General features: G+C 39.4%; 1 protein-coding gene across 13 annotated transcripts in view; it reads left to right on the forward strand.

Moving 5' to 3' along the window:
* The window catches only part of FAM13C (family with sequence similarity 13 member C), a 129,386-nt gene that overhangs the window by 90,433 nt on the left and 25,658 nt on the right, over window positions 1-13,295 (forward strand). For all 13 annotated transcript variants that reach the window (XM_035330050.1, XM_035330053.1, XM_035330058.1 and 10 more), the window contains 2 exons: window positions 805-926; window positions 9,363-9,426. In XM_035330050.1, coding sequence (XP_035185941.1) covers window positions 805-926; window positions 9,363-9,426 — 186 coding nt within the window. The remainder of the gene's footprint in view (window positions 1-804; window positions 927-9,362; window positions 9,427-13,295) is intronic.

Here is a 13,295-nt window from a genome sequence, read left to right on the forward strand (position 1 = left end):
TAAGGAAATTAAGACATGCTAAACAAATTGTCATAGCCATACAACTGGTTTCTGAAAGCTTGAAGTCAAGTGTATTCCTTTCTAATTCCTAGTTCTGGCCTTGATCAAGTGTATTCATTTCTAATTCCTAGTCTTGAAGTCAAGTGTATTCCTTTCTAATTCCTAGTTCTGGCCTTGACTTGTTGGACTAAATTGCCTTTTTTATTTCCTTTGTGGCTAGGTGTCTGATGTGACTGTTTTATTTACTTATTTATTTATTTTACTCACTGATTTTCACTCCTCTGCAGAAATACTCTATTCATTAAGCTATGAATATGCTGGGAAAGAGTAATAGGAACAAGAAGCAGGGTAAACTTTACAAATTATATTTAAGTGGACTGAATTTGCTTTTGTCAGCCAAAATTTTTCTGATTATGCCCAAGCAATGAAATATTACTGACATGTGAATAAATAATTTCAATTTAAATGTAAATGTATATATAACCAAAAGATGTTGAACTCTGCGGGCAGCACCTCTTAGCTCAGATGCTGACATATGTTATCTAACTAATAAACAGCAAATGGGTTACAGTAGCTTCTTGTCTGCTTTGGTTTCAAAAAGCATTTTGCAGTGAATGACGATGCTGCTTTGTTTAAAACCTTTTCTACTCTGTGTTTTCCAATTGTTTCCATATTGTTAGCAAAAAATAACAATGAACCACAAATCAGCATCCAGTCCCATGAAGCTCTTTCTTCCTTAAAGCAAAATATTCAGCTGAGTTTGATCAGTACTGACAGGACATTCAACATTTTTGTTTTCTGCAGGAGCTGGAGAGCTCATTGCCAGGCCTCTCAGACTGGCAGGAGAAGGAAGGATCCTCAGCTAATGACTATGCACAGAATGTGTCTTTCAGATGCCAGGAAGAAGTCGTGAGGTTTCAGCCAAGGTAAGCTTTGGGATAAGACAGTGCATTTCATTTCTGATTAATTCTAGGAAAGGCTATTCATTTGCTGCCTTTTGTATAAAATATTCAGACTTCTGGCTCCCAGTTGGCAGTTGTATTCTGTATTTATGTGCCTAGAACTGTTTGGAGAAAATGAAAGGGGTGAAGATAAGGATGCAAATTTCATCTTCCTTTAAACCCCTTCAATTTCAAACAGGAAAAACATCCTCAGATTAGAAAATTCAGTTCCTGTGTGCCAATGCCAAGTTTCAAAAATAGCTCAATACTCCGCTGAATCCCCCCCCCAGTTGCTGACTTGCCTCAGTCTTTATCAGAGCTGTATTCCCACTGAGAAATGGGAAGCCACACACTTGATTTTAGCATGGATATGTATACATTTACATATCGTTTACACCCTGAGCACTGTGGAACTGTGCTTGTTTTAATGCTGTGAAGGGTATGGAGGGGTGGAGGGGGACGACATTCAGGTCAAGTGTTAGCTGGCTCTTGATTACAGGCAACTCATCAGATCATGAAGTAACCTACCTCTGGTAACTACTGGGAGTCAGAATTCCATTCCCAATCCTTCACGACTCTGCAAAAGGCTGGAAATGGGGCTTCACCACACCCAGCTGACCCGACCTGTCAGTAAAGGCATGTCCCAAGGATAAGATTTAGCTCTTACTGACGGGCTGGGGCAGTGTAAATAAGGTCATGCTCTTCAGTCATCAGTTTTCAGGATACTGCTTTACAGATTTCCCATGCTCAGGTGCTGGATCAGCCCTGCTTTGCTGTGCATGTAGAGTTTCAGGCAAGTGACCCAGGACTCTGATCTCTGTTCTCTGCCCGAAGGTGCATGACAGCCTTGGTGCTGAGTGCTTCCACTGCAGCGTGACAGAGGCTCTGGTTCTCTTTGGAGGGGACTTGAGCAGCAGCTGTACGTCCTGGGGATGATCAGTGGGTCAGGACACAGCTAGTGGACACAGAGCTCATTGCCTCCAAGGCCTGTCTCAAGTCGGTGCTAGGTCAGTTGTAACAGTTGCCATCCAATGGTATTTTGGTGCTTTATGTGAAAGGAACTGGTTGCCTTCAGGACAGCCTTTAGTAGGCAATGTTGTAAATGATTTTAATTTGTACTCTCAAAGGAAACTTTAGCAGAATGACCAAGCATTTAACTAGCTTTCACGAAGAACTATATTCACCCTCCAATGCTTGTATCTGCAATTGAGACACTGCAAATCCTGCATATCCGAAAGTGTTTCTAATTACCTCTAGCCTAGGAAACCTGCCTTCTACATCTGTGATACTCTTTACTCTAGGAAAAAATCACATGGATTGCTTGTTGAGAGGAGAATAGTGAGTTTGGTACCGGAGTTAGACCTACCTACCGCTCTGCTGGTAGGATCTCTGTGTTAGGATAGATAAGGAAGTAACATTGATTAATTTTGACTGGTGACAGAAACATAATGAAAGAAAGATAGACTTTAAAAATAAAAGCCATAGTGTGCATAAATTAAACAGCAACCACAGCAAAGTTACCCTGTGCACTTCAACTGTGCACTTCAACTTCAAACTTTTCAGTTTGCCTGGTATGAAACTGTTGTTCGCTATGCTATTTACTTCTGTTTAACACCTGGGTAGTTCCTTAGGAAGCTGGCTGTCCACAAGTGCTAAGTTTGTTAAATAGTGGCACCTGGATTTATCATGTTAAGAGCTGTGAAAGCTTAGTGATCATATCTCAGTTCTGGCCATGTCTTAGTTTGATTATTAAAACAAAATGGATGGGACTTTGCTGCTAAAAAAGGGGATCTTGAGCATGGAGTGAACACACATTAACTCATGATCCTTGGCCTCACACACACATTGTATTCACTTTAGCTGGCTTAGCTTTTCCACCACCCAGCTAGGGCAGAGGACTTTGAATTGCATATGCTGAGGTTATCACTTTGAGTTTCAGGGTCACTCTGGCTGGTAACTCCTCTTAAGAGTCACCAACAGCTTGCCTCATCTCTTTGCCAGCAATAGGCTTTGATTGGGCCAGAGAGTAATTATGTGCCCATGTCTCAGCTTGTGCAGATCACTGGCTGTTGTGTCAGGATCCCAAAACTGGATTGTGCAATAGGCTGTGAAACACAGCTGCCAGGCTATGATGTCTTGCCTTGTTTGCTGCCTTCTCTGCTCTGGAACATGGCAAAGGTTAAGTATTTGGGCTTGGGAGCAGACAACAGTCATGATTAAATTTTGACAGAATGCATCTGCTAGCCCTGTAAAACTTGAGTTTCACTATCTTCTAGTTGAGTTTTGCTAGGTTACTGGTAAAAGTGAAAGTTCTTTGGAACATTGCAACTTCCTAGGATACATAACGCATAGACCAGAAGAGACCAGAAGCTTTCTGGTCTTTTGGAGAAGAGGAGATGACCACACTGCTGCAGGGGTGCCACTGGGCAGGCTCGTCTGGCTATCAGATGTGTGTGGGGAGGATAGGAGGGGAAGGGTTTATTTCTGTCTCACGCTAAGGTAGATTATTTCTAGTAAGCTTTGTTGTTCCTTCTTCTATAATATAATTTCTTCAGATTGCTATAGCTCTGTAATTAGTCTCATTGGAGTTTAAAATCTAAATACATCTGCACTGTATGTTTTTGAAATCTGTTCTAGTCAGTGCAAAACCAGGTCAGTTTTAATTTGACTAGATATAGATAAAAACTGCTGAGATACAAGAAAATTTTGGGCACAGTCCCCACTTAGCAGAACAATCTGAATTCAGAGTGACATAACATAGTAATTTCACAAACAGATACGTGACAGAAGAGCAGAACTCTCAATGTAAGAGAAACAATTCATAGAAATAGGGCACAAGTGCATGCGTAGATTGTTTGGGTGGAGGGGTTGGTTGTTTGCGTGCTTTCATTTTATAATGACTCACAACCACTGAAACAGTGAAGGAAAAGTTAGTGGGATTTGAGAGAAATGGGAGAATAGACTTGGTGAACAGATTTAAGGATAACTCTATACTGTATTTGAAATAGAAGAATGAGGGGATATAGTCTTGTTCTTGGCTAAGCTGTATTTGCCCTGTGAATCAAGAGTTTTAACGTTGAGGTGTTTATCATGCATGATTTTATGAAAATCAGCATCAATTTAGAATATGAAATGCCATTTGTGTAGATGGAAACCTTTACGTTTTATAAAAAGAACATGAATTTTTAATGCTGTTGCCACTGATTACATTGAATACTGCTCTAGTCATTGTGTGTAGTTGGGTTTGGATAAGAGTATAATATAATCTGCACCTCTGGGAGATAAAAATTACATGCAAGCCCCAGGAACAAATGGTGCAATAAAGAGAATTGTCTTTTTTTAACAGAGAACAGGAAAGCATGTATGATTTTGCATGATTGCAAAAAGCTGCTCTTACTGATTGCCTTTTTTAAGTCAATCAGCAAAACTGATCTGGATTGCAGAGCTGTGCCTGCAGTTTACCTGAGTGGAGGATGGTGTTTTCTTCAGATACTTGTTATACAGATGAGGCTGAAGCATGGGACTCCTGGGCAGTGGGAATATCAGTGTTTCAGACAAGTTTGTGTTCCAAGTCAATGGGGGAGCTACATTTATTTATTTATTTATTTTTCTGACATAGAAAAAATCCCCCCTGCTTCCTATTCCTCAAACAAAATAGAAGTGGAGTGGTTTCATTCAGTAGGACACAGCTTGTCCCTGGGTTGGACTGTAATTTCTGCAGAGGTTTCAGGATAGCTGTTGCTGTCAGATCTACAACTCTTCTCCAGGAAATGTGGGAATGCTGAGAACCCTGGGCTTCCCTCCATCTGGGGCTCAGTCAGAACCTCTCAGGATGTCTGTGTTCCACCTTGGTAGGCTGAGCTCTAGCAAGGCTTTCAGTAACGAAGTTTTTAAGGCAAGTAGCTTCTGAGAGTGCAGTTCAAGTGTTGACTCTGATAGCTTCCATGCTTTCTGCTCAACCGATACATCTCTGAGATGTGTCAGAAAGAGCAGGGAAGATGCTGAATTGCTGATGTCCCCATACCATGTGGCGGAGCCTCGTGGGTGAGGCAGAGCTGGGGAGGCTTCATTGCCATGCAGGTGGCCAGGCAAGCCAGGAGAAAATCTGGCCAGATTTCCTCTGATCTGGTGAAAATTCATCATGACCAGTCTGTGTCTGTGCTTACCTCTGTGTCAGCAAATCTTGATTTGCTGATGAAACACTGTTTTGCTGGGAAATGATGGATCAGTTCCTAAAAGCAGTTCCTTCAGGAGTCTTGATATTAAAATATTGGTGTATAAGGTGCCAATGATACTTCTTGTATCAAGAAATGGAAAATCCATGAGCAAACTCTTGGGTTGCTATCCACTTTAAAAAAAAAAAAAAAAAAAAGGCGGTGGTGGTGGGATGACAAAGGGGAAAAAGCAAAAAGCATATTGCTGTAGCCCAAATAAGGACTGTGGCTGCTGAGTACGAGAGGCACTCATAATAAGAAACGCAGATAATGGTGGTCCACAGCTAGCCTTTAACTACTGCAACTTGAGACAGACACTGCTCTGCTGGCTCTCTGGATGTCCTGGTTGCTCCAGCATCCGGGGACTGCCCATAGAGTAGCCTAGGATGTGTCCAAGCAGTCTTGTGCCCTTAAAGATGTTTTATTGAGAGTCCACATTCTGTGTTAATCCAAAAGCCTGTTGTGCTTCTGCTTTGCTTTTTAAGCATTCATAAGCCAGCTGTTTAAGCATTTACTTGCAGCCCTGTATGAGGTGGTGAGTATGTTTGAGTTTTGTAGTGCTTTTTGCCATTTGTGGGTCTCAGAAATGATGTTTCCATTTCCCTGATGCTGAGGTGTGTTGGTTGTGGGGTCTGCCATTCTGTGAACCCATGTAATGTAACCTCTGGATAGAGTTAGTCCCCTGATGTGGTACTGAGACTACACTTTCTGAGCTATTCTCCTGGCAGGCCATCCTCACAATGGGCAGGGTAAAACATAAACAGACTGGAGATCAGGAAGGAATATGGGTCCAGAACAGACTGAAAGTGAATCTGGAAAAGAGGTTTCAATCCACAGCACAGAGTAGAGTTTGCTTTCAAGGAGTTATCATTAATGGCACCTCTACTGCATTACTTGGCCCAAGACGCTGAGCGCATGTGGCACTGTGGTGCATAAACGTCTCCAGAGAATGGTGTTAGTGTAATCCAGGGTTACACGGGTTTAAACATACAGGAATCTAGTCCTAATCCAAGGTAGAACTGGGAGGAGCGTAAAGGCTGGAGATGTCGAGATTATAGAATGTAACGCTCCTTTCTTGTTTTAATCTGGGAAATAAGAATTGAATTTGCTTAGGTTATATTTAAACATTTTCCCTAGTTTTTAAAATTATGTGTTTTTATTTGAATTTTATATGGGTTTAGAAGTGGTATCATGCATAATTCAATACTTCACATGTTTTGGTCTGTTTTTTTTTAAACAGCTCACTATTCATGCAAATTCGTCCTTTCCTTGAAGTCTGTTAGGAGCTCTGTTATGATAATTAACATTTAGATTTTTTTTTTCTTGTTATGTCCACAAGCTTCAAATGTACATGTTATTGGATTGAATCTTTGTCATCTGTGCCATTGCAAAACACAATAATTCTACCAAAGCCAGAGTTGCCAGACTGCAGGAAGGGTGAGAGATCAGGCTTTTTATATTTTGTAAAAAATCATGTTACTCATATTTGAATAGTTGCTATAGAGAGAATTACATTTTCATTATTTTATGCAACGTCAATAATACAAAATAAGGGTTGCCTGCAATTATTTAAAATTTCAGCTGCAGTTCAAAATAATTTTGATGTTCTCAGTACAGATGGAAAATTAGGGCTTCTTACTGCTGCTTTTGAAGTTAATGGATAATTTGTGATTGACTTTTAATGAGAGTAGGATCCAACCCTTAGTTATTAAATTGTAAGCCCTTTGTTGCCTGGTGACAATCAGATAACCTGCATTTGCCTAGCAGAGTGGTTAATCTTGGTGGAAAAAAAAAAAAAAAACACACCCCAAAACCCTATAGAATAGGATTTGCCCAGCATATATAGATGGCTGTTAATGTTTTTTTCACACAAAAATGTTTATTCATGTTAATGATTTCAGAAAAAATATTTAGCATCTTCTGAATCCAAAGAACACAAAACTAAGAACATCTTATTCCAGTATTTTTAGTGAAATAAAAAGAGTGAAATGCAAGACTTCTGCATCCCTTAAAACAGTAGACAAGTACATCATCCTGAATGAGAGAGGTAGTACTGCAGGGATGCTGTAAACTTTTTACCTTCCAGAGTGCAAGATTCATGAGTGATATAGCTGTGAATTATGTAGAATATCATCCTGCACATATAAGAACTGCTAATGTCCTTCTTTAGCTTTTTTGTTTTCTTTTGCTGAGGTAGGTTAAGTTCTGCTGCGTCTGATGCACCCTGAAAAAGAGTCATCCAAATAATATCAGAAGAGAACAAATTCGATATTTCCTTATCTTCCTTTCCACTTGTCTGGCACTTGTTCAATGTAATAAATCACTCTAAATATTTTTCTCTTCATTAGTGCATTGATTCTTCAGCTGTTTGTAGTCTTGCAGGTCCTTCCTTATATGTTATTAAACAAAACTATGAACATTTCACTTTTCCTATTCTTTGGATGCCCATGGTATTTCATAGTCTAGTAAAACTCTTTTCTGCTGCCTCATACTGTTGTCGCTGCTTTGTAAAAGCAGTTGTTAGGCATTAATCTTTTTGCTTCTGTAATTTGGTTTTCCTTCTGTTCTCTTCACATTACAGAGATGTTTGCTATTCATTTTTAGGAGAAATGGCACAAAGAATATACATGTGGAGAGCTATACAGACATGTAGATAGATGCTGGTACAACAGTCAGCCAAAGGTACCTTGCTGCTTAAGTTCCTCCAGCAATCACTCATGCACTTTTGAACAATATATTTTCAGTGAGGTGCAGGCTGGCTGGCCTGTGAAGCCTCCCATGCTGGTGCTACATGTACCACCACCAAAATGACTCCTTTTTGTTCCTACAGAAATTGCACATCTCAGAGCCTTTTTGAAGGCAAAAGGAAGCTCATTGTGCTATACCTATCATGTCTATTTTAGTATAGAAAGTGTTTGTGGCAGACTTTGTGCACATTTCAGTCTTTAAATGCCTCATAAATCTATGAAGAACTATATAGTTCTTGGTAAAGAACTACACAAAGGACTGTGTATCTCTCTGTACTTTGTTGTCTCTAGAGACTTTTAAAACTGCTTGGTTTTGCTGGGATGAGACTGAGCAGGATAGGTTGAAAAATATGAATTATTTTGTCCAAAGGAATCCGGGTATTGTAATGATTTTGATCACATCCACGAGTGAGTTGTTGCAGGGACCAGTCTTGAACAAATATTGCCACCTTTTCAGCAATGAGAAATCTCATTCTCTGCGACAGCAATGGTTTTCTTGCTTCAGCTGAATGCTGTTGTTGCAAGTCAACTTGTGATACACCCATGTCAGTCTTTGAAGTTTTATGTGGAAAGAAAGCCTCTGCTTTGGGAAATGATAGAGCTGTGGTATGAGGCTTGGCAGGTTTCTCACCTAATCCATGGCAGGTTTTTAGTAGGCTTCAGTTTCATTCCTTGATAGATACCTGTAACTAACCCTGAAGCTGGCATGTGTATGGAGCCCTAGGATATGACTGCATCAGCCTGGATGCAGCACAGTCCTCTCACTAACTATAGTCAGTGGGAAAAGATTTTCCCCTTGCTGGTCCAGGACCTTCCTTTCCTACTTCTGCATGGAGAAGCAGTGATGCACTGTGAGAAAAGCTAAGATATGGACACTGATGGCTGCTAAGTGAGAGTACAAAACATGGAAATCTGTATTGTTTAAAGGTTTTCCAGCTCCTCATGAGAGTCCTGTGAGTCTTTGTGAAATTTGCAAAAGAGAACTTAAACAGAAAGTTGAAGACTGGGAGCCTAAAATACCATCAAGTAGAAATACAGAAGGGTTTATTCTTCATGGCTCTGATACAGGAAAACTTCTGTTCTTAACTTAAAGCATGTGGGACAAATTGTACTTAGGTTTAAATGTTTGGACTTATTTTTGGCTTTAACCCTATTAGCTTATGATGCTGAGAGCCAATCATGCTGCTGCAGGACTCTTTGTATGACAGAGTGAGTCCACACTTTAAAGTTATAGTTTCCAGGTTCTCATTCAGAGTTTAAATATATTATGTAGAATTCCATAAATCCACCAGTGTTTTTTGCATGAGGTATAAAATACAGAAGTAACTTTCATAGAAATGTTATTTTTTCAATAAATATCCTGTAACTTGCAATTTATGTACAGACATGATGAAAAGTTTGAAATATTTGCAGCACACACAAGCAATTTATTGAGTGAAAATTCTTGTTTTATTTTGTAGTCTAGATCAGAAAGCATATATTTCACAAAAGGAAGCAACTGAGCAACTGCACAGCTTAAGTGAGGTGAGTGTAACCAAAAGTTGAAATATGGTGTTACAAATTTTGAGTCAAATATTTGGTTTTTGTTAATTTTCAGCTCTTGGAATAATGTAATCACTTGTGAATTTTAGGTTAGCTTTTTAATGAATCATTCTAGTACTGTTTTTGGAGAAAAGCATAATAATGTGATGCAAGACTACTATAATGCTTTAAAAGTTGGAAGCAAGAGATATTAAAAATATTGTAAATGAACTATGCTGCTTTCTGTCTGTGATCAGAAAAGAACTAAACATTCAGTATTGACTAAATGAAATGCCGTCTTGCAAGAACGTTTGTTTTTTTCATCATATTACAGCTTAAATATGTTCAACCATCAATTATGTTTTGTTTAAAAATAAGATTTCAAGGTTCCTGTATAAATAAACTATGAACTGTACAACATAGTCTGAAAGGTAGGCTTGTCAGTAGGAGGGAGTTGGAGGGAAGAGAGAAAGCAAGGAAAGCCAGATAACACCTGTGACACTGGAAACAGGAGGTTTTTTCAGAGTGATTATGGCAGGAGCAGAGCGCGAGAGCAGAGCACAAAGAAATTGTCTGTGTGACCATGGATGAGCCTGGGCTAAACTGTCACAATCAAGGCAATATACGGAAGGCTAAAAACAAAATGTGCAATTATTGAAAATGGCAAACATTATAAAGCATCTTCCACAAACAAGGGTATCTGCATACTAGCATAGAGCAAACTTAATACTTCAAGATAGTACTGCAAACATGCTTGGACTTAAACAAGGAGCAGACAAAACTTTAAGTGTAGACTAAGATGACAGTACAGGCAGGTGGAGAAAAGGAAGTCTATTCCTGCCAAGCCATGGAAAAACAGCTTTGTTTCCATAATGAGCCACTGAATATCTATGCCTATTAATAGATGCCTGACTTTCATTAGGAGAAAACCACAACATGTCCTTTTGAAGGAATTCAGACTTAATTTTCTCCTTACGTTTAATTATTTCCTGTGCATTTGTGTCATCGTTGTGCAGCTCACTGTTGAAAATCCTGATAATAACTAGGCACTTTCTGTGACCAATATAAGGGCGTATTCTCAGCACTGGTCAAGCCAATTAAGGTCCTGGGATAAATTACTAAATAATCATTTCTTCTGAGAAGCTCCATTGCAAATGTCACCAGAATTTCCAGAACCAAAATTCGTGAGCCATAGAAAATCCTGAGGTCAAAGGCACCTACAAGGGTCTTTGAGTCAAACTCCTGGCTACACACAAGATTTAAATTACAAGATTTAAAATTCTTGCAAAGGATTCCTTAAAGGCTAAAATAAAATATTATAATAAAAACAGTGTGAGATATTAAAACAGATAAATAGATCAGAAATTAAAATAAAATGCAAATCATTTATGGGGAATGAGCAAGAGCTACATTCTGTTGCTAACTTTCTTTTGCAAAATCTTAGATTGTAGTATATCTCAGGTCTCCTTCAAACCCAAATGGAAATGTGCCATTAGAAAACAAGTTCCCTTCTTGCATTAGAGAAATTGTTGTCTCTCCTCACTGGTCACCTGTGACATTATACAAACCCAGGGCATATCTTGTTCTATCTTATAGTTGCTTGTTTATTCCTCGTAAGGAAAATTTTGAATTGAAAATGTCATTTGCCTCAGGACACAAGTATTGCCCTAGCAGGTACCACAGATTTATTTATATTCATATAAAATACACCTATCTTATTTTAACCTCAACTCTCAGATTAAAAGGCAAGGGAGATGCTTTTATATGTCACTGCTCTAGCTCTGCTTTTAATTTCCTTACGGTGAGGAAATTGAACAGGCTGATATTTGTTCAGTTCCTTTCTGTATGAATCACTTCAAAGGCCATTAAATTCTGAAAGCTTGGATTATTCTCCTTCTCTGCCTCAACTGATTTCATAAATCCAGTAAAGCCGTCAATAAACTGGATATAGTGGAATAACCACCTTCCTGTCCCGGGGTGGGCAGGAGCAGGCCTAGGGGCATGGTGCAGACATCCTGAATATTCAGAAACACCATGTGGGGAAAAGCAGCTTCAATTTACACAGACTGCACCAAGCCCAGGCTTTTCTGACACTGGGCAGGGTCTATGGGAAGGGGCAGACCCATTCCCTTTCCCTCTTTCCTCAGTTTCTAAATTTACAAGATCTTACAGTTCCACAGGAATCAAATGAAATGGAACAAAATTATTTCTAACTTCAACGGCTCTCTTTTGGCCATTGGTAGCTATCTGCTTTCTCTGGAGGTCTGCTGTGAGCACTGATTAATTAGCAGGCTTAATGGTACCATAGCCCTTGGTGCAACAAGGGAAATTTTGTGGGGCTGTGAGGCTCCATTTGGCACATTGTTTTCTCTTGGGCTGCAGCACCCTGGTCATGCTGACTGACACAGCTCATAGGGCTGATGTTACAGAGCCCCATGCAGGGGACCTTCAGCTGGAGAGGCAGGTAGTGACAGCACCAATTTAAAACATTAAATAAATAATATATATATATACACACACGCACATATATAAAGCTATTTTGGGGGACTTCCATTCATTGCCAGAGAATTTTGGTGATAAACAGGGCACATTTGTTCGTTCAGCATCACATTCTCCAGAGTGATATAGCAATGTGAGTATAGGTGAGTGGTATTTATCTTTAGATATAAGAAGTTACCTGTCATCTCAATAATTCCTTGCCCTAAGGCCTCATCTCTTGATTTTTAATAATCATTTGCTGGAAATAGAGATGGTCAGTGGGTACAGTCTACAACCTTGCTGGTTTGTAAACATGTTTTTTTTTACTGCAGGCTGAGCTTCCTCAGCAAATGATGATCCTTTTGTACTGTTTTTTCTCCAGCAGACAAGAGTATGATACTTTAATTACTATGTTTTCTTAAAGCAGGAATTACAAATAGGAATGAAATACCACACTGCATCACTTTCTGTTTTCCTTGGACTTCTTGTAAATGTCTATATTTTTCATTATCTTTGATCTGCAGTAATGCAGGATTTTGTTTCGTCTTCCTCTAGTGGAATTGGTATAGCTCAAGTTCTTTGAATTATCAATTACTTTAAGAGAACAGCAAATATAAGAAAACCTTTCCCAAGACAACTACAATTGCTTCTTTTTCGAATTTGCAAAATACTGTTTTTAAGAGGTTTAATTGGTTTTCTTTCCAATAAACCTAATAATCCATTTTAAATATTAATATGTCTTTTCATTTATATTAACATGGAACAGAAATTATTGCATAGCACTAGTGTTAGGCACCAGAATAAGGTTGGAATGAGCATCAAGTCTGAAGTATTTGAGATGAGGTTGTCAGCTGCTATAACATGCCATAGTTTAAATTTCTTCAATGATACTGGTTTTCCATGGAAGAATTTGCATAAAATTATGGTGGTACCTACCGTGACCTAACATTTCCCGCTTTCTTTATGTATTGTAGCTGTTTCTATTTGCTTCTAACATGTTCTGCGGGTCCCAGACTGGCAGGATCCACCTGGCTGCTTGGCTTTTTCCCGTACTTCAGACAGCCCCTCAGAGAGGGGCAGGGAAGGCAGCAGGGTCATCCCTACCTTTTAGTAGGACCATCCTGTTGCCTGATGCAGCTTTCTGCTTGGCAGCTGCTTAAAACTGTCTGTACATGGACAGGTGGTGGCTTTTCCTCTGGTAACATCAAAGCGATAAAAGTTTCTTACTCTTTTTGTCACAGAATCACAGGATCATCTAGGTTGGAAGAGACCTAGGAAGAGATCTTTTGGAAGAGATCACTGAGTCCAACCTCTGACCTAACACTAACAGTCCCCACTAAACCATATCCCTAAGCTCTACATCTGAACGTCTTTTCAAGACCTCCAGGGATGGT

This window comes from Oxyura jamaicensis, chromosome 6 (assembly GCF_011077185.1).
Source record: "Oxyura jamaicensis isolate SHBP4307 breed ruddy duck chromosome 6, BPBGC_Ojam_1.0, whole genome shotgun sequence".
NCBI classification, from domain to species: domain Eukaryota; kingdom Metazoa; phylum Chordata; class Aves; order Anseriformes; family Anatidae; genus Oxyura; species Oxyura jamaicensis.